The sequence below is a fragment of the Nansenia antarctica genome (genome assembly GCF_963989245.1).
Source record: "Nansenia antarctica genome assembly, contig: SCAFFOLD_188, whole genome shotgun sequence".
NCBI lineage: Eukaryota > Metazoa > Chordata > Actinopteri > Argentiniformes > Microstomatidae > Nansenia > Nansenia antarctica.
Window position 1 is genome coordinate 133,298 of NW_027663321.1, and position 22,500 is coordinate 155,797.

The 22,500-nt window shown below is 47.3% G+C and overlaps 1 protein-coding gene across 1 annotated transcript in view; it reads left to right on the forward strand.

Annotated features, from left to right (window-relative positions):
* Positions 1-22,500, forward strand: part of camta2 (calmodulin binding transcription activator 2) — a gene marked incomplete at its 3' end in the record, with an annotated part of 86,262 nt that overhangs the window by 48,820 nt on the left and 14,942 nt on the right. Inside the window, exon 14 of the mRNA XM_080550867.1 lies at positions 19,838-20,058. Within this exon, the coding sequence (XP_080406993.1) occupies positions 19,838-20,058 (221 nt within the window). The remainder of the gene's footprint in view (positions 1-19,837; positions 20,059-22,500) is intronic.

Consider the following 22,500-nt stretch of genomic DNA (forward strand, 5'->3'; position numbering starts at 1 on the left):
GTGAATTCGAGGACTTGGATTACGCCTAGTTAACTCTCGTCAGAGCCCAGTCCAGGAGTCATCGGGTACAGTGGTGAATGGACCCAGTATATGATTTTCTGAATATTGGAGCCCAGTGGTAATAAAGCACATTTGGTAGGCCCAGTCCTCCCTGGGACCGATATCGCTGTAGAAGTCTTCTCTGTATTGTCGGGACTTAACCCCCCCAGATGAAAGGTGATATGGACGTATCAATGGACAAGAAGAAGGACTTTGGGAGAAATATAGGGAGACATTGAAAGAGGAATCGGGGTAGAACATTAGAACGTAGAACATTAGAACGTAGAACTTTAGAACGTAGAAGGTTCATCTTAGAACGTTAGATCGTAGAATGTTCATCTGAACACAGCTGATCTTCCCTGCCGGTGATAAATTAACGGACCTCCATTTCTGTAAATCATCTTTTAATTTATTAACGAGTTTAGAGAAGGACCGTGTAATATTAATTCCCAAATACTTGAAGCCAGATTTAGACAAATGGAGAGCTAGGTTGTTCACTGGAAAACATTCGCTCTTAGTGAGGTTGATCTTGTATCCCGAAAAGCTACCAAATCTATGCAGCATCTGAACTATATGGGAAATGCATTGCACGGGTCGGATACATACAACAGTAAGTCGTCTGCATATAGCGCCACCTTGTGTTCCTTCCCCCATCTAGAAATTCCATTTATTATTGGAGAAGATTTTAACATGATAGACAGAGGTTCGACGGCGAAGGAGAATAGTAGTGGGCTCAGTGGGCACCCCTGGCGTGGCCCTCTCCACAATGAGACAAATGTGGAGCGTTTCCTGTTCTAACTACCGATGCCTTAGGAGATGAGTATAGTAGTCTGATCCATGATGCCTTAGGAGATGAGTATAGTAGTCTGATCCATGCAATAAAAGTGTGTGTGTCCCCCCCACCTCCCCTACATCCCCCCCTCCCTCTCCTCCCCCCCACCTCCCCTACATCCCCCTACATCCCCCCCTCCCTCTCCTCCCCCCCACCTCCCCTACATCCCCCTACATCCCCCCTCCCTCTCCTCCCCCCCACCTCCCCTACACCTCCCTACATCCCCCCCTCCCTCTCCTCCCCCCACCTCCCCTACACCACCCTACATCCCCCCTCCCTCTCCTCCCCCCCACCTCCCCTACATCCCCCTACATCCCCCCCTCCCTCTCCTCCCCCCCACCTCCCCTACACCTCCCTACATCCCCCCTCCCTCTCCTCCCCCCACCTCCCCTACACCACCCTACATCCCCCCTCCCTCTCCTCCCCCCCACCTCCCCTACATCCCCCTACATCCCCCCCTCCCTCTCCTCCCCCCCACCTCCCCTACACCTCCCTACATCCCCCCTCCCTCTCCTCCCCCCCACCTCCCCTACACCTCCCTACATCCCCCCTCCCTCTCCTCCCCCCACCTCCCCTACACCTCCCTACATCCCCCCTCCCTCTCCTCCCCCCCACCTCCCCTACACCTCCCTACATCCCCCCCTCCCTCTCCTCCCCCCCACCTCCCCTACACCTCCCTACATCCCCCCCTCCCTCTCCTCCCCCACCTCCCCTACACCTCCCTACATCCCCCCTCCCTCTCCTCCCCCACCTCCCCTACACCTCCCTACATCCCCCCCTCCCTCTCCTCCCCCCACCTCCCCTACACCTCCCTACATCCCCCCTCCCTCTCCTCCCCCACCTCCCCTACACCTCCCCTACATCCCCCCTCCCTCTCCTCCCCCACCTCCCCTACACCTCCCCTACATCCCCCCTCCCTCTCCTCCCCCCCACCTCCCCTACACCTCCCTACATCCCCCCCTCCCTCTCCTCCCCCACCTCCCCTACACCTCCCTACATCCCCCCCTCCCTCTCCTCCCCCCACCTCCCCTACACCTCCCTACATCCCCCCTCCCTCTCCCCCCCCCCACCTCCCCTACACCTCCCTACATCCCCCCTCCCTCTCCTCCCCCCACCTCCCCTACACCTCCCTACATCCCCCCTCCCTCTCCTCCCCCCACCTCCCCTACACCTCCCTACATCCCCCCCTCCCTCTCCTCCCCCCACCTCCCCTACACCACCCTACATCCCCCCTCCCTCTCCTCCCCCCCACCTCCCCTACACCACCCTACATCCCCCCCTCCCTCTCCTCCCCCACCTCCCCTACACCTCCCTACATCCCCCCCTCCCTCTCTCCTCCCCTACACCTCCCCTACATCCCCCCTCCCTCTCCTCCCCCCCACCTCCCCTACACCTCCCTACATCCCCCCCTCCCTCTCCTCCCCCCCACCTCCCCTACACCTCCCTACATCCCCCCTCCCTCTCCTCCCCCACCTCCCCTACACCTCCCTACATCCCCCCTCCCTCTCCTCCCCCCACCTCCCCTACACCTCCCTACATCCCCCCTCCCTCTCCTCCCCCCACCTCCCCTACACCTCCCTACATCCCCCCTCCCTCTCCTCCCCCCACCTCCCCTACACCTCCCCTACATCCCCCCTCCCTCTCCTCCCCCCACCTCCCCTACACCTCCCTACATCCCCCCTCCCTCTCCTCCCCCACCTCCCCTACACCTCCCTACATCCCCCCTCCCTCTCCTCCCCCCACCTCCCCTACACCTCCCTACATCCCCCCTCCCTCTCCTCCCCCCACCTCCCCTACACCACCCTACATCCCCCCCTCCCTCTCCTCCCCCACCTCCCCTACACCACCCTACATCCCCCCTCCCTCTCCTCCCCCCCACCTCCCCTACACCTCCCTACATCCCCCCTCCCTCTCCTCCCCCCCACCTCCCCTACACCTCCCTACATCCCCCCCTCCCTCTCCTCCCCCCCACCTCCCCTACACCTCCCTACATCCCCCCTCCCTCTCCTCCCCCCCACCTCCCCTACACCTCCCTACATCCCCCCCTCCCTCTCCTCCCCCCACCTCCCCTACACCTCCCTACATCCCCCCTCCCTCTCCTCCCCCCCACCTCCCCTACACCTCCCTACATCCCCCCTCCCTCTCCTCCCCCCACCTCCCCTACACCTCCCTACATCCCCCCTCCCTCTCCTCCCCCCACCTCCCCTACTCCACCCTACATCCCCCCCTCCCTCTCCCCTAATCACCCTCCAAAAACTGTCTAGTGATTGATGGGATGGAGCTGTTTTCCACTGTCAACACCCCCCCCCCCCCCCCACGCACACACACACACACACTCACACACAAACACACACACATACACACACACATTCACACACACTCACACACACACACACACACACACACACACTCACTCCATTGACTACGGTAGTTCTAAAGTCTTAGTAACAGGAGCAGAGACCAAACCTGACCTCTGTGTGTGTGTGTGTGTGTGTGTGTGAGTGTGTGAGTGAGTGTGTGAGAGTGTGTGTGTGAGAGTGTGAGTGTGTGTGTGTGTGTGTGTGTGTGTGTGTGAGTGTGTGTGTGTGTGTGTGTGTGTGTGTGTGTGTGTACGATGTGTGTCAGCCAGTTACTATTTCGGACCGGGGCTATTTAAACCCCTGAGAAAGAGGGGGAGGGAGGGAGGGAGGGTTAGGGGAACCTCCCTCCTCCCCCGTCTACCCCTTTGTACTTGTTTGCTGTTTGCATCTGCCCTCCCTCCTCCTCTCCTCCCTCCTCCTCCTCCTCTCCTCCCTCCTCCTCCTCCTCTCCTCCCCCCTCCCTCCTTCTCCCCCCTCCCTCCCTCCTTCTCCCCCTCTACTCCCTCCTCCCCCTCCCTCCTCCCCCTCCCTCCTCCTCCGGCTCTACTCCCTCCTCCCCCTCGCTTTCCCCCTCCCTTCTCCTCCCCCCTCCCTCCCTCCTTCTCCCCCTCTACTCCCTCCTCCCCCTCCCTCCTCCTCCCCCTCTCTTCCCCCTCCCTTCTCCTCCCCCTCTCCTCCCTCCTCTCTTCCCCCCTGCCTCCACCTCCCCCTCTCCCTCCCAAGGGGAGGGATCTAAGGGCAGCTGCCAAGAATTGAGAGAGAGGGAAAGAGAGAGAGAGAGAGGGAGGGAAGGAGAGAGAGTGAGAGGGAAAGAGAGAGAGAGAGAGAGGGAGAGTGCGTGTGTCCAGTTAGAGTGCTGTTGCAGACAGTGAGGCAGAGAGACAGAGAGACAGACAGAGAGACAGACAGACAGACAGAGAGAGAGACAGACAGACAGGCAGAGAGACAGACAGACAGACAGGCAGAGAGACAGACAGTCAGACAGACAGACAGGCAGAGAGACAGACAGACAGACAGACAGGCAGAGAGAGAGACAGACAGACAGGCAGAGAGACAGACAGACAGGCAGAGAGACAGACAGTCAGACAGACAGACAGGCAGAGAGACAGACAGACAGGCAGAGAGACAGACAGACAGACAGACAGGTAGACAGAGAAACAGACAGAGAGACAGACAGACAGGCAGACAATCGGACAGACAGACAGACAGACAGGCAGAGAGACAGTGAGACAGACAGGCAGAGAGACAGACAGACAGACAGACAGACAGACAGACAGACATACATGTAGACAGACAGGCAGAGAGACAGACAGACAGACAGACAGACAGACAGACAGACAGGCAGACAGACAGACAGACAGACAGACAGACAGACAGGCAGACAGACAGACAGACAGACAGACAGACAGACAGAGAGACAGACAGGCAGGCAGACAGACAGACAGACAGGCAGACAGACAGACAGACAGACAGACAGACAGACAGACAGGCAGACAGACAGACAGACAGACAGACAGACAGACAGACAGATGGGAGAAGATGGACAAGGACAAAGATGAAGATGTTGTAGGTAGGCATGGGGTGTGTGTGACTTGACTTCAGTGTGTGTGTGTGTGTGTGTGTGTGTGTGTGTGTGTGTGACTTGACTTCAGTGTGTGTGTGTGTGTGTGTGTGTGTGTGTGTGTGTGTGTGTGTGTGTTGAAGAGGAAGGAGGATTACAGTACAGTGTGTGTGACTTGACTTCAGTGTGCGTGTGTGACGTCTGAAGGTGTGTGTGTGTGTGTGTGTGTGTGTGTGTGTGTGTGTGACGTCTGAAGGTGTGCGTGTGTGACGTCTGAAGGTGTGTGTGTGTGTGTGTGTGTGTGTGTGTGTGTGACGTCTGAAGGTGTGTGTGTGTGACGTCTGAAGGTGTGTGTGTGTGTCTGCGTGTGTGTGTTCATCGAGATGTTACCTATTGTATCAACTGCTGCTTCTCTGACAACCGTGACATCACTATGACAACCCTGACATCACTATGACAACCATTACATCACTATGACAACCGTGACATCACTATGACAACCGTGACATCACTATGACAACCATTACATCACTATGACAACCGTGACATCACTATGACAACCGTGACATCACTATGACAACCATTACATCACTATGACAACCGTGACATCACTATGACATCACTAGTCTATCCCATAAGTACCTACCTCATTCAAGAACATTTACAGTTTTTTTACGGTCGCTAAGTCGCAGTGTTCAGTACTTCATACAGTCACAACTCTTCATACAGTCACACCTCTTCATACAGTCACAACTCTTCATACAGTCACACAGACACAACTCTTCATACAGTCACAACTCTTCATACAGTCACACAGACACAACTCTTCATACAGACACAACTCTTCATACAGTCATACAGACACAACTCTTCATACAGTCACAACTCTTCACACAGTCACACAGTCACAACTCTTCATACAGTCACACAGACACAACTCTTCACACAGACACAACTCTTCACACAGTCACAACTCTTCATACAGTCACAACTCTTCACACAGTCACACAGACACAACTCTTCATACAGTCACAACTTTTCACACAGACACAACTCTTCATACAGTCACACAGACACAACTCTTCATACAGTCACAACTCTTCATACAGTCACAACTCTTCATACAGTCACACAGACACAACTCTTCATACAGACACACAGACACAACTCTTCACACAGTCACACAGACACAACTCTTCATACAGTCACACAGACACAACTCTTCATACAGTCATACAGTCACAACTCTTCATACAGACACAACTCTTCACACAGACACAACTCTTCATACAGTCATACAGACACAACTCTTCATACAGTCACACAGACACAACTCTTCACACAGACACAACTCTTCACACAGTCACAACTCTTCACACAGTCACAACTCTTCATACAGTCACAACTCTTCACACAGTCACAACTCTTCATACAGTCACACAGACACAACTCTTCATACAGTCACAACTCTTCACACAGACACAACTCTTCATACAGTCACAACTCTTCACACAGACACAACTCTTCATACAGTCACACAGACACAACTCTTCATACAGTCACAACTCTTCATACAGTCACAACTCTTCATACAGTCACACAGACACAACTCTTCATACAGACACACAGACACAACTCTTCACACAGTCACACAGACACAACTCTTCATACAGTCACACAGTCACAACTCTTCATACAGTCACACAGTCACAACTCTTCATACAGACACAACTCTTCATACAGTCACACCTCTTCACACAGTCACAACTCTTCATACAGACACAACTCTTCATACAGTCACAACTCTTCATACAGTCATACAGTCACAACTCTTCATACAGTCACAACTCTTCATACAGTCATACAGTCACAACTCTTCATACAGTCACAACTCTTCATACAGTCATACAGACACAACTCTTCATACAGTCACAACTCTTCATACAGTCACACAGTCACAACTCTTCATACAGTCATACAGACACAACTCTTCATACAGTCACACAGACACAACTCTTCATACAGTCATACAGACACAACTCTTCATACAGTCACAACTCTTCATACAGTCATACAGTCACAACTCTTCATACAGTCACAACTCTTCATACAGTCACAACTCTTCATACAGTCATACAGACACAACTCTTCATACAGTCACAACTCTTCATACAGTCACACAGTCACAACTCTTCATACAGTCACACAGACACAACTCTTCATACAGTCATACAGACACAACTCTTCATACAGTCACAACTCTTCATACAGTCATACAGACACAACTCTTCATACAGTCACAACTCTTCATACAGTCATACAGTCACAACTCTTCATACAGTCACACAGACACAACTCTTCATACAGTCACAACTCTTCATACAGTCATACAGACACAACTCTTCATACAGTCACAACTCTTCATACAGTCATACAGACACAACTCTTCATACAGTCACAACTCTTCATACAGTCATACAGTCACAACTCTTCATACAGTCACAACTCTTCATACAGTCATACAGACACAACTCTTCATACAGTCATACAGTCACAACTCTTCATACAGTCACAACTCGTCATACAGTCACACAGACACAACTCTTCATACAGTCACAACTCTTCATACAGTCACACAGTCACAACCCTTCATACAGTCACACAGTCACAACTCTTCATACAGTCATACAGACACAACTCTTCACACAGTCACAACTCTTCATACAGTCATACAGTCACAACTCTTCATACAGTCATACAGTCACAACTCTTCATACAGTCACAACTCTTCATACAGTCACACAGACACAACTCTTCATACAGACACAACTCTTCATACAGTCACACAGTCACAACTCTTCATACAGTCACAACTCTTCATACAGTCACAGAGCAGAAGTCCATGTGGACCAAACTGTGACTCTTACTCTGTGATCTGTGCATTGCTGCTTTCATACACTTTTCACCTGCAAAACACTGTATTTGCAACACATTTTTCCACTGTTAACACTCTGTGTTCAAAACTGTGAAGAACATGTTCAAAACAGAATGATTTGGTGCATATTTTGCAGTAATTCATATTCCTATCATATATGACAGAAAGCTCGCAATAAACAGTTTTTTTGCACAGTGTTTGAGTGTGCAGATGCTGTTATTTTGCACTCTATTGATACTCTTCAGTTCCAGCACCTCAGCAAAGTCTGATAAGGGATGAGCGGTGGTATTTTCACTATTTGCAGTAATCATATTGAAATGTCTAGAAAATATTAGCAGAATATGTACAATGAAATGGAATAGACTAGATGCATTGCCAGGGAAGACATGAGATGTGACCAGATGCAGACCAGAGGGTGGACCAAAACCCTCAGGAGTGAGAACGTTTTGGTGTGATTGCTGTTGTATTGTAGCCCTGGAATTTCAGTTTTTCTTTTTTGTTTCAGCTTTGCATCTTCCACTTATTTTCCACTTTTCATTTACACAAGTAAATGTAGTGTACTTTGAAGTAAATACCGTAACTTACTTTCTGCAAAGATACTTAAACACTTAAGGAAAGAAGCAAATTGATAGAAGCAAATTTACAGTTTTACAGTCAACTATTCTGTCTATGATTACTATGAATCAAACCATTCTTATAATGAAATATTAATTCTTGTGAAAATGATTCAAACTATGTAATGCTCCCTGTTGTTAGTGTTTTGTAGCTCAGAGTGTTATGATGTGTATGTTTCTGAGTGAACATTGTTGCCAGTGTGTGGTTGAACGAGCTTCTTTTGAGACATGAATGAAGTGATTGGCCAACATGCGTGTTAGTAATGCAGACTGTATGAAGAGTTGTGAAACTGTGGCTTCAGTATTGAACACTGTGACTTAGCGACCGTAAAAAACTGTAATTATAATTGTATTATATTATTATACACTCTATCTCGCTCTCTCTCTCTCTCTCTCTCTCTCTCTCTCTCTCTCTCTCTCTCACACACACACACACACACACACACACACACACACACACACACACACATCACCAGTCTACCATCTGAAATATGCCCTCCACTAACAACCTTCAACCTCAGCAGGTCTGGACACACACACACACACACACACACACACACACACTCTGAATGTCCCCCGCTCTGGGGAGATTCCATGACCATCGTGTGGGAGGGAGTCCCCCACTACCCTCTCTCTCTCTCTCTCTCTCTCTCTCTCTCTCTCTCTCTCTCTGTCTCTCTCTCTGTCTCTGTCTCTCTCTCTCTGTCTCTCTCTCTCTCTGTCTCTCTCTGTCTCTGTCTCTCTCTCTCTCTGTCTCTCTCTGTCTCTCTGTCTCTCTCTCTCTCTGTCTCTCTCTCTCTCTCTATGTCTCTCTCTCTGTGTAACTCCCTCCAAGCACGATGACACAAGTGGCTTTCTTCTACTGATGTAATTGGTTTTATTCATTTCCAACAGCACCGTGAAAACTATGAGAACAAACATTCACGGTTAGCTTGGCTAGCATAACAACATAACATCGCATGTACAACACAGTTCAATACAAATTAAATACACACAGAACGTAAATACCTCGTTGGCTGCATGCTATAAAGGGAATGTTGACTATGAATCTGTGGTCTTGGTGAAGCTAGCTGTTCCTGCCGCAGCAAGTCCAGAACAACAGCCGCTTCGTCTCAAAATGCCGCCGCCATTATCGAAACGGCAAAGGAAAAGGACAACTGACACGTGATTTCCCAAACCACGCGAGAGCAGACCAAACGAGACCACACCACACAAATCACCATAAACAAACAACAACATTCAAACACCAACAAGCAGACAACATGCTAACCAATATAGATGCCTTGTCAACTGTCCACACGAAATGGGTGGCTGCAGCTACACTCCCACCAAATCACATACACCTTATGTGGGATTTCTATAATCTGCTAAAACTTCTGAAAACTTAAAGAAAACTTCTGTAGGCGGTCTAATAAAGATGTATCTTCCTTTGCCTTAGTGTTACACACAAGAGCATGGCGAAGCTCAGGGTCATCTTCTTTGACTTCTCCCACCTTGCTTTCTCTATCGAGTAGACCTCTTCGCGTGTGTCTCTCTCTCTCTCTGTGTGTCTCTCTCTCTCTCTCTGTGTCTCTGTGTGTCTCTCTCTTTCTTTCTGTGTGTGTCTCTCTGTGTGTCTCTCTGTGTGTGTCTCTCTCTCTCTTTCTTTCTGTGTGTGTCTCTGTGTCTCTCTGTGTGTGTCTCTCTGTGTGTGTGTCTCTCTCTGTGTGTGTGTGTGTGTGTGTCTCTCTCTCTTTGAACGGTAATGGCATCTCGTAGTGACCATTGTCTTTTTGTCTGATGTTTTCGCTCAGGTTTGTCAGGAATTTGAGGTCTTGTGAGACGGGATTGTCTTCTCTGGTTCTTTCTGAAAAGTCTGATTCAAGGACCTTTGTGATGTCTGAGGGAGTCACTTCTTTCACTTTGATTCGGCTTACATAATGTACTTCAGTTCGGAGATTGATAGAAGACTCCACATCTGGTGTCACTTGTTTCACTACTATGTGATGACTGTTTCCGATGGCATCTCCGTAGTCTACACAGGGATTCCCACATCCAACAATACTCCATCCAAGGTCTGTACGCTGTGCGTAGGGCTGATCTTCTTTTCCAGACACAACTTCCCTTGGAAGAAGAGCTTGCGAGCAGTTGTACCCAATGAGCAGACCTACTTCACAGTCTTGTAGAGGTGCAATCTCTTCTTGAAGGTGTTCTAGATGGGACCACGTTTTAGCTATTTCGTCTGTTGGTATGTGAGTTCTGTTGGCTGGAATAAACTCACGCGTGTAGGCCGGTGGTAAGGAGATCTTCGTATCAGAGTAAAAGCCTCGGACCTGTAGGTTGTTTACTCTTTGAGAGTTTACCATTGTGGTTGAGGTCATCGTAGAGAGCTTGAGCTTGACTTGCTCTTTGTTGGCTTCTAGAACTTCAGCTACATCACTTAGAATAAAGGTTGAGTCACTTTGGGAATCCAATAGCGCATATACAAGGACTTCTTGTGCTGGTTGGGTCGCAGATGAGAGCCAGACAGGGATTGTTGCAGAGGTATGTGTGCCAGCCTCGCCCAGTATCGCTCTATGTGAAGTAGCAGTTGTGGTTGTTTCATTGTGTTGTGATGAGTGAGGTCTTTCTTGACTTGGACTTGGCTCTTGTGGTTGTCTTTGATCATCTTTGGCTCTATCCTCGTGCAGGCAAGTAGGGTGCCGCTTGTGGCACATGTCACACACACTCCTACTGTCGCAGCTCTTTGAGAGGTGGCCATACTTGAGACAACCAAAGCATAGCCTGTTCAATTGAACAAATGTGGTTCTCTCTGGAACTTCCTTCTCCATGAACTTTCTGCATTTGTGCAAAGTATGTCCAGTCTTATTGCAGAACATGCATGTCATAACTGCTGTTTCATTGGAACTTGTGGTCAGTGCCTTTGCTTCAGCGTTTTGATTTCTTTGGACTCTTGGTTGTTCAGCTTCGCCTTGTTTGAGTGATTGTAGAGATGTGATAGGGTTACAGGCGATTTTTGCCTCTCTAGTGAGAAATGCGACAAACTGGCTGAAGGAGGGGAATTGGTTGCTCTGTTCTTCTATGTCAGTAACCTTCCGGTTCCAGCTAGCCGTCAACCAATCCGGTAACTTTGACAGAATTTTCCTGTTTTCATTGCAGTCGTTCAAGATTTCCAGTGCCTTGATGTGGTTCATAGCTGCCTCACAACTGCGGAGAAAATCAGCGAACCTTCTGAGCTCGTAGCTATCCTTAGGTCCCATCTTGGGCCACGCGTGGAGCTTGTCTCTGTATGCTAGTGCGATCGTAAATGGGTTTCCATATCTTTCCTCCAAGAGTTCCCATGCAGACACATAGGCAGATTCAGTGCCAAGTAAGAAATAGCCATCAATTGCTGTCTTTGCTTCACCATTTACATACCTACGGAGGTAGTATATCTTTTCCTTATCCCTGATGTTCTTCTGGCCGATCAGCGTTTCAAATGAGAGTTTCCAGTCATTGTATCTCAATGGATCCCCACTGAATACTGATGGTTCAGGAATTGGGATTCTGTTGGCACTCACTGCGTCTGCTAGCACCTTGACGAGCTCTGCTGTACTTTCATTTGAGGAGGTGGTCACAGCTTGTAGTGCGGGAGACATATACCGAGACGGAGGACTTGTGGGAGCAGGCACTTGCTTGTCTGTTACCATCTCACAATCTAGTACGATGTCTCTCCACTTCTCTTCTGTGTCCTCCACTTGATCATAAACTTGTATTCTTGCTTGTGCTGCATTCAGATCTTTTATTGTCTCCAAACGCTGTACCCTTCTCCGTTTTTCTTCCAGAGTCCTTTGCAGCACTGCATGTTCCTCTACCAGTTCAGCTCTGATTTTAGTTTCCTCTTCCTCTCTCTGGAAACGACGCCTTACTGCTGCTGCCTCTTGATCAGCTTCCTCTTCCTCTCTCTGGAAACGACGCCTTACTGCTGCTGCCTCTTGATCAGCTATCTTCTTCTTAGCTTCTGTTTCTAGCCGCTGTATTTCCTGTTGTTCTCTTTCTTGTTCTTGTAACACCTTCAGAACAGCTTTGCCTGCAGCAGCATCAGCAGCAGCTTCTTGTCGTTTTTCAGTAGACCCGCTCGAGTGTACTGAGGTCCCCTTGGAAACATAAGTGAAAGAACCTACACTACAGTCGAATAAAGAACCTGCTTCAGGCCAATCTTCCTCTTCTCCGTCAGATACCTTTCCACACAGTCGGCTTGAGGCTCTGCATACAATGAACTTGGATATATGGACGCACAGATCGACTCTCTGACGTGTTTCTTGGTCTGGAGTTGAGATTTGCCGTAGTCCGTCATAAACACGCTGGACATCTGCAGAAAGACTTCTGACATCACCAATTATGTCGTTAAGCAGATCATCAGATACAGGCTCCGTTGCTTGTGACAATGCCTGTTTAGAAGATTTAACGTGTGATCTCCATTTACCATAGATGTAATTGAACCTTTGTTGAAGCGCTTTAATTTTTTCATCTTGCATTCCTTTACCCTTCTCTGTTAGAGTTATGGATCTTTGGCCTCTTCTTGGCTGCTCAGCAGCATCACCGTTTTGACTAATTTCAGGCTGCTCTTGGGAATCTTCTCTATCCCTAGCACTGTCTCTTGCCTGATTGGTAAGCTCTCCTGGCTCCGCCATCTTGTAAACTTAATGTATATAATTAATAAACTTGTAGGCCTACTTAGACTATCACTACTTGCAATGTGATCAGTTATCAAGTTTAGCACTTTCTAGAATGTATCACTTATGTAAATATATGTTGGTTTAAGTCCATCAAATATCATCAAAAGATTCAAATAAAGTATTTCAGAAGAGTTAAATTCAAAAACACAACACATGCAAAAAAGGGCATTAAACTCAACTTTGAATGCTACCTTGAAAATACTCAATATAGGCTGCAGTTCAATTTAGAAACACTTCTAGGTTCAAGTTCAACATAAAATGGCGAATATGGACCCCTATAGGCTGATTGTTGTAAATACCTTTTCTCAAATCATACTTTAGTAACACACTAAAAGGTCTCTTGGTAGCACATTTACTAACGTCCTCTTCTTAGATCACTCTTCACTTGTTAGTGTTCAAGTTCTTAATAAATGTGTGGTCTTCTTGCTTCTTATTGTGTGTAAAATGCGAGCTGAGCTTATCTGTCTTTTTCGCCGTCATTCAGTCCCATACACGTTGATGAAACAGACGTCGGCCGTCGGCATCATCTTCGGTCCCACTCGGTTGGTGAAACAGTCCGAGTTTTCACTGTAACTCCCTCCAAGCACGATGACACAAGTGGCTTTCTTCTACTGATGTAATTGGTTTTATTCATTTCCAACAGCACCGTGAAAACTATGAGAACAAACATTCACGGTTAGCTTGGCTAGCATAACAACATAACATCGCATGTACAACACAGTTCAATACAAATTAAATACACACAGAACGTAAATACCTCGTTGGCTGCATGCTATAAAGGGAATGTTGACTATGAATCTGTGGTCTTGGTGAAGCTAGCTGTTCCTGCCGCAGCAAGTCCAGAACAACAGCCGCTTCGTCTCAAAATGCCGCCGCCATTATCGAAACGGCAAAGGAAAAGGACAACTGACACGTGATTTCCCAAACCACGCGAGAGCAGACCAAACGAGACCACACCACACAAATCACCATAAACAAACAACAACATTCAAACACCAACAAGCAGACAACATGCTAACCAATATAGATGCCTTGTCAACTGTCCACACGAAATGGGTGGCTGCAGCTACACTCCCACCAAATCACATACACCTTATGTGGGATTTCTATAATCTGCTAAAACTTCTGAAAACTTAAAGAAAACTTCTGTAGGCGGTCTAATAAAGATGTATCTTCCTTTGCCTTAGTGTTACACACAAGAGCATGGCGAAGCTCAGGGTCATCTTCTTTGACTTCTCCCACCTTGCTTTCTCTATCGAGTAGACCTCTTCGCGTGTGTCTCTCTCTCTCTCTGTGTGTCTCTCTCTCTCTCTCTCTCTCTGTGTCTCTGTGTGTCTCTCTCTTTCTTTCTGTGTGTGTCTCTCTGTGTGTCTCTCTGTGTGTGTCTCTCTCTCTCTTTCTTTCTGTGTGTGTCTCTGTGTCTCTCTGTGTGTGTCTCTCTGTGTGTGTGTCTCTCTCTGTGTGTGTGTGTGTGTGTGTCTCTCTCTCTTTGAACGGTAATGGCATCTCGTAGTGACCATTGTCTTTTTGTCTGATGTTTTCGCTCAGGTTTGTCAGGAATTTGAGGTCTTCTTGTGAGACGGGATTGTCTTCTCTGGTTCTTTCTGAAAAGTCTGATTCAAGGACCTTTGTGATGTCTGAGGGAGTCACTTCTTTCACTTTGATTCGGCTTACATAATGTACTTCAGTTCGGAGATTGATAGAAGACTCCACATCTGGTGTCACTTGTTTCACTACTATGTGATGACTGTTTCCGATGGCATCTCCGTAGTCTACACAGGGATTCCCACATCCAACAATACTCCATCCAAGGTCTGTACGCTGTGCGTAGGGCTGATCTTCTTTTCCAGACACAACTTCCCTTGGAAGAAGAGCTTGCGAGCAGTTGTACCCAATGAGCAGACCTACTTCACAGTCTTGTAGAGGTGCAATCTCTTCTTGAAGGTGTTCTAGATGGGACCACGTTTTAGCTATTTCGTCTGTTGGTATGTGAGTTCTGTTGGCTGGAATAAACTCACGCGTGTAGGCCGGTGGTAAGGAGATCTTCGTATCAGAGTAAAAGCCTCGGACCTGTAGGTTGTTTACTCTTTGAGAGTTTACCATTGTGGTTGAGGTCATCGTAGAGAGCTTGAGCTTGACTTGCTCTTTGTTGGCTTCTAGAACTTCAGCTACATCACTTAGAATAAAGGTTGAGTCACTTTGGGAATCCAATAGCGCATATACAAGGACTTCTTGTGCTGGTTGGGTCGCAGATGAGAGCCAGACAGGGATTGTTGCAGAGGTATGTGTGCCAGCCTCGCCCAGTATCGCTCTATGTGAAGTAGCAGTTGTGGTTGTTTCATTGTGTTGTGATGAGTGAGGTCTTTCTTGACTTGGACTTGGCTCTTGTGGTTGTCTTTGATCATCTTTGGCTCTATCCTCGTGCAGGCAAGTAGGGTGCCGCTTGTGGCACATGTCACACACACTCCTACTGTCGCAGCTCTTTGAGAGGTGGCCATACTTGAGACAACCAAAGCATAGCCTGTTCAATTGAACAAATGTGGTTCTCTCTGGAACTTCCTTCTCCATGAACTTTCTGCATTTGTGCAAAGTATGTCCAGTCTTATTGCAGAACATGCATGTCATAACTGCTGTTTCATTGGAACTTGTGGTCAGTGCCTTTGCTTCAGCGTTTTGATTTCTTTGGACTCTTGGTTGTTCAGCTTCGCCTTGTTTGAGTGATTGTAGAGATGTGATAGGGTTACAGGCGATTTTTGCCTCTCTAGTGAGAAATGCGACAAACTGGCTGAAGGAGGGGAATTGGTTGCTCTGTTCTTCTATGTCAGTAACCTTCCGGTTCCAGCTAGCCGTCAACCAATCCGGTAACTTTGACAGAATTTTCCTGTTTTCATTGCAGTCGTTCAAGATTTCCAGTGCCTTGATGTGGTTCATAGCTGCCTCACAACTGCGGAGAAAATCAGCGAACCTTCTGAGCTCGTAGCTATCCTTAGGTCCCATCTTGGGCCACGCGTGGAGCTTGTCTCTGTATGCTAGTGCGATCGTAAATGGGTTTCCATATCTTTCCTCCAAGAGTTCCCATGCAGACACATAGGCAGATTCAGTGCCAAGTAAGAAATAGCCATCAATTGCTGTCTTTGCTTCACCATTTACATACCTACGGAGGTAGTATATCTTTTCCTTATCCCTGATGTTCTTCTGGCCGATCAGCGTTTCAAATGAGAGTTTCCAGTCATTGTATCTCAATGGATCCCCACTGAATACTGATGGTTCAGGAATTGGGATTCTGTTGGCACTCACTGCGTCTGCTAGCACCTTGACGAGCTCTGCTGTACTTTCATTTGAGGAGGTGGTCACAGCTTGTAGTGCGGGAGACATATACCGAGACGGAGGACTTGTGGGAGCAGGCACTTGCTTGTCTGTTACCATCTCACAATCTAGTACGATGTCTCTCCACTTCTCTTCTGTGTCCTCCACTTGATCATAAACTTGTATTCTTGCTTGTGCTGCATTCAGATCTTTTATTGTCTCCAAACGCTGTACCCTTCTCCGTTTTTCTTCCAGAGTCCTTTGCAGCACTGCATGTTCCTCTACCAGTTCAGCTCTGATTTTAGTTTCCTCTTCCTCTCTCTGGAAACGACGCCTTACTGCTGCTGCCTCTTGATCAGCTTCCTCTTCCTCTCTCTGGAAACGACGCCTTACTGCTGCTGCCTCTTGATCAGCTATCTTCTTCTTAGCTTCTGTTTCTAGCCGCTGTATTTCCTGTTGTTCTCTTTCTTGTTCTTGTAACACCTTCAGAACAGCTTTGCCTGCAGCAGCATCAGCAGCAGCTTCTTGTCGTTTTTCAGTAGACCCGCTCGAGTGTACTGAGGTCCCCTTGGAAACATAAGTGAAAGAACCTACACTACAGTCGAATAAAGAACCTGCTTCAGGCCAATCTTCCTCTTCTCCGTCAGATACCTTTCCACACAGTCGGCTTGAGGCTCTGCATACAATGAACTTGGATATATGGACGCACAGATCGACTCTCTGACGTGTTTCTTGGTCTGGAGTTGAGATTTGCCGTAGTCCGTCATAAACACGCTGGACATCTGCAGAAAGACTTCTGACATCACCAATTATGTCGTTAAGCAGATCATCAGATACAGGCTCCGTTGCTTGTGACAATGCCTGTTTAGAAGATTTAACGTGTGATCTCCATTTACCATAGATGTAATTGAACCTTTGTTGAAGCGCTTTAATTTTTTCATCTTGCATTCCTTTACCCTTCTCTGTTAGAGTTATGGATCTTTGGCCTCTTCTTGGCTGCTCAGCAGCATCACCGTTTTGACTAATTTCAGGCTGCTCTTGGGAATCTTCTCTATCCCTAGCACTGTCTCTTGCCTGATTGGTAAGCTCTCCTGGCTCCGCCATCTTGTAAACTTAATGTATATAATTAATAAACTTGTAGGCCTACTTAGACTATCACTACTTGCAATGTGATCAGTTATCAAGTTTAGCACTTTCTAGAATGTATCACTTATGTAAATATATGTTGGTTTAAGTCCATCAAATATCATCAAAAGATTCAAATAAAGTATTTCAGAAGAGTTAAATTCAAAAACACAACACATGCAAAAAAGGGCATTAAACTCAACTTTGAATGCTACCTTGAAAATACTCAATATAGGCTGCAGTTCAATTTAGAAACACTTCTAGGTTCAAGTTCAACATAAAATGGCGAATATGGACCCCTATAGGCTGATTGTTGTAAATACCTTTTCTCAAATCATACTTTAGTAACACACTAAAAGGTCTCTTGGTAGCACATTTACTAACGTCCTCTTCTTAGATCACTCTTCACTTGTTAGTGTTCAAGTTCTTAATAAATGTGTGGTCTTCTTGCTTCTTATTGTGTGTAAAATGCGAGCTGAGCTTATCTGTCTTTTTCGCCGTCATTCAGTCCCATACACGTTGATGAAACAGACGTCGGCCGTCGGCATCATCTTCGGTCCCACTCGGTTGGTGAAACAGTCCGAGTTTTCACTGTAACTCCCTCCAAGCACGATGACACAAGTGGCTTTCTTCTACTGATGTAATTGGTTTTATTCATTTCCAACAGCACCGTGAAAACTATGAGAACAAACATTCACGGTTAGCTTGGCTAGCATAACAACATAACATTGCATGTACAACACAGTTCAATACAAATTAAATACACACAGAACGTAAATACCTCGTTGGCTGCATGCTATAAAGGGAATGTTGACTATGAATCTGTGGTCTTTGAAGCTAGCTGTTCCTGCCGCAGCAAGTCCAGAACAACAGCCGCTCCGTCTCAAAATGCCGCCGCCATTATCGAAACGGCAAAGGAAAAGGACAACTGACACGTGATTTCCCAAACCACGCGAGAGCAGACCAAACGAGACCACACCACACAAATCACCATAAACAAACAACAACATTCAAACACCAACAAGCAGACAACATGCTAACCAATATAGATGCCTTGTCAACTGTCCACACGAAATGGGTGGCTGCAGCTACACTCTGTCTCTCTCTCTCTCTCTCTCTCTCTCTCTCACACACTGCATATTGTTTGGTGGCAGAGTGATTGAAGCTGGACCAGTCAAGATATTTTCCATGAGAGAGAAGAGAGAGAGAGAGAGAGAGAGAGAGAGAGAGAGAGAGAGAGAGAGAGAGAGAGAGAGAGAGAGAGAGATAGTGTGAACGAGAGAGAGAGAGAGAGGAATGGAACTTTGGAATGAGTTACAGGTTAGCTGCAATGTGTGTGTGTGTGTGTGTGTGTGTGTGTGTGTGTGTGTGTGTGTGTGTGTGTGTGTGTGTGTGTGTGTAGGTGTTTAGAGCAGGTCCTAAATCAGGTGTTAAATAGCTGTTTTCTGTTTTCTACTGCTGACAGGAGATGCATTTCACTACTGTCCTGAGACATGGAATACCTGTCTGTCTGTCTGTCTGTAGATAACTAGTTCTGACCTGTCTGTCTGTCTGTCTGTAGATAACCAGTTCTGACCTGTCTGTCTGTCTGTCTGTAGATAACCAGTTCTGACCTGTCTGTCTGTCTGTTTGTCTGTCTGTAGATAACCAGTTCTGACCTGTCTGTCTGTCTGTCTGTCTGTCTGTAGATAACCAGTTCTGACCTGTCTGTGTGTCTGTCTGTCTGTAGATAACCAGTTCTGACCTGTCTGTCTGTCTGTCTGTCTGTAGATAACCAGTTCTGACCTGTCTGTCTGTCTGTTTGTCTGTCTGTAGATAACCAGTTCTGACCTGTCTGTCTGTGTGTCTGTCTGTCTGTAGATAACCAGTTCTGACCTGTCTGTGTGTCTGTCTGTCTGTAGATAACCAGTTCTGACCTGTCTGTCTGTCTGTCTGTAGATAACCAGTTCTGACCTGTCTGTCTGTCTGTTTGTCTGTCTGTAGATAACCAGTTCTGACCTGTCTGTCTGTGTGTCTGTCTGTCTGTAGATAACCAGTTCTGACCTGTCTGTGTGTCTGTCTGTCTGTAGATAACCAGTTCTGACCTGTCTGTCTGTCTGTAGATAACCAGTTCTGACCTGTCTGTCTGTGTGTCTGTCTGTCTGTAGATAACCAGTTCTGACCTGTCTGTCTGTCTGTCTGTAGATAACCAGTTCTGACCTGTCTGTCTGTGTGTCTGTCTGTCTGTAGATAACCAGTTCTGACCTGTCTGTCTGTGTGTCTGTCTGTCTGTAGATAACCAGTTCTGACCTGTCTGTCTGTGTGTCTGTCTGTCTGTAGATAACCAGTTCTGACCTGTCTGTCTGTGTGTCTGTCTGTCTGTCTGCAGATAACCAGTTCCGTATGTCTATACTGGAGCGTCTGGAGCAGATGGAGAGGAGGATGGCGGAAATGGCGGCAACCAATCAACAACAACAACATCATCATCAACAACAACATCATCATCATCATCATCATCATCATCATCATCAACAACAAACACACACACTGCCACAGAGCCAGCTCAACACACACACACCACCACCACCGATGCCTGAAGACCGGAGCCAGGTACTGTACACACACACACACACACACACACACACACACACACACACACACACACACACACTCACACACACACACACACACACACACACACACACACACACACACACACACACACACACACACGCACACACACAGATCTGAAGATTAGAAAGCATCCTAAATGATGAGAGTATTTCTATGAGACGTCTACTTATGTTATTAAACCATGAAAACTCCATATAATGTTCTGTGGGGGAGAAGGAGGGAAGGGGGAGGGCAGATGCAAACAGCTACTATGTCTGGTTTAGATCCTACCTACAGGACAGAAGCTACTATGTCTGGTTTAGATCCTACCTACAGGACAGAAGCTACTATGTCTGGTTTAGATCCTACCTACAGGACAGAAGCTACTATGTCTGGTTTAGATCCTACCTACAGGACAGAAGCTACTATGTCTGGTTTAGATCCTACCTACAGGACAGAAGCTACTATGTCTGGTTTAGATCCTACCTACAGGACAGAAGCTACTATGTCTGGTTTAGATCCTACCTACAGGACAGAAGCTACTATGTCTGGTTTAGATCCTACCTACAGGACAGAAGCTACTATGTCTGGTTTAGATCCTACCTACAGGACAGAAGCTACTATGTCTGGTTTAGATCCTACCTACAGGACAGAAGCTACTATGTCTCCTTTGGCAACTTTGTGTCTGACCAAATTAAAATGACATGTGGGGTTCCCCAAGGATCAATCCCCGTTCTATTAAATCTTGACAATCTGCTTCCATTGGGACACAACATACAAAAGAACAAAATTGCCTACCACAACTACAGTGGGGTGCAAGCATGTGGGCACCCCTAGTCAAAATGCCTTTTACAATTAATATCTAAGTGAAAAGAAGAAAACCTAACCTCTATATGGTACCAAGTTAAACAGTTCATCACATTTTAAAGCAAGATAATTTTACTTTTTTTTACTTTTTACTGTTTCAAAATAACAAAACAAGGAAAAAGGCCTTGTACAAAAGTGTGGGAACCCTGTCAGCTAGTACTTAGTAACTCCTCCTCAGATAACTATAACAGCTTGCAAACGCTTTCTGTAGCCAGTTAAGAGTCTTTCAATTCTTGTTTTGGGAATTTTCCCCATTCTTCCTGCCAGAACACCTCTAGCTCAGAAATATTCTTCGGCCTTCTTGCGTGCACGGCATGTTTGAGATCTCTCCACAGATTGTCAATCATATTCAAGTCTGGGGACTGAGATGGCCGGTCCAAAACCTTCATCCGTCTTTCCTGGAGGCCGGGTTTCCCTTGGTGCCGGTCAACGTGTCTGGGAAGATTTCAATGTCCCGGACAAACTGGAGAAATTCCGGTCATCATATTAAAATATAATATCGGTGTTTGTCGCGGTGATTAGTTGTTGTGTCGCCTATAGAGCTCCGGACGTCACGTGACTCGTTTTGTTTACACCGCCATTTTGGCAGGAAGAAAAGCGTGAGCCTAAAGGAATGGAGCCGGCGTCGATTTCAAGCCGTCAGAGTTCACCGCGCACTTTATTTTCAAGAACATTGAACGCTACATTACAAAACCTGATAGATGAAACATTACTGACCCTTAAAACGCCCCCAGGTGCTTTTCACCAGGACTGAACATTACTAACCCTTCACCTGTACTGAACACCACTGACCCTTCATCTGTACTGAACACCACTGACCCTTCATCTGTACTGAACGGACAGAGAACCTTCCAGACCTGCAGTGTCCCGACATCCATAATCCCCTGATCACCTTCCCCTCGTCCACTCTGGAGTCTGTCAGCCCCTTTCACACATCCCAGCCTCCAGCCTTCCCCTCGTCCACTCTGGAGTCTGTCAGCCCCTTTCACACGTCCCAGCCTCCAGCCTTCCCCTCGTCCACTCTGGAGTCTGTCAGCCCCTTTCACACGTCCCAGCCTCCAGCCTTCCCCTCGTCCACTCTGGAGTCTGTCAGCCCCTTTCACACATCCCAGCCTCCAGCCTTCCCCTCGTCCACTCTGGAGTCTGTCAGCCCCTTTCACACGTCCCAGCCTCCAGCCTTCCCCTCGTCCACTCTGGAGTCTGTCAGCCCCTTTCACACGTCCCAGCCTCCAGCCTTCCCCTCGTCCACTCTGGAGTCTGTCAGCCCCTCTCACACGTCCCAGCCTCCAGCCTTCCCAGTGGAAGTCGACAGAATACGTCCCGCAAGGTCCAAGGTTCTAGAACCAGACAAAGACCGGTAATTACTAGTTAACGTAAACCCAGCCTGGAGGTACTTCATGGTTGGTTTTGAGGTATGCTTCGGGTCATTGTCTTGCTGGAATACCCAACCTCTCTTCAACTTCAATTTCTGGACTGACCTTCAAACATTAGCCTCTAGAATGTCTTGATATTTGGTGGAATCCATTCTTCCTTCCACCCGCACAATATTGCCTGTGCCCCCAGCTGCTACAC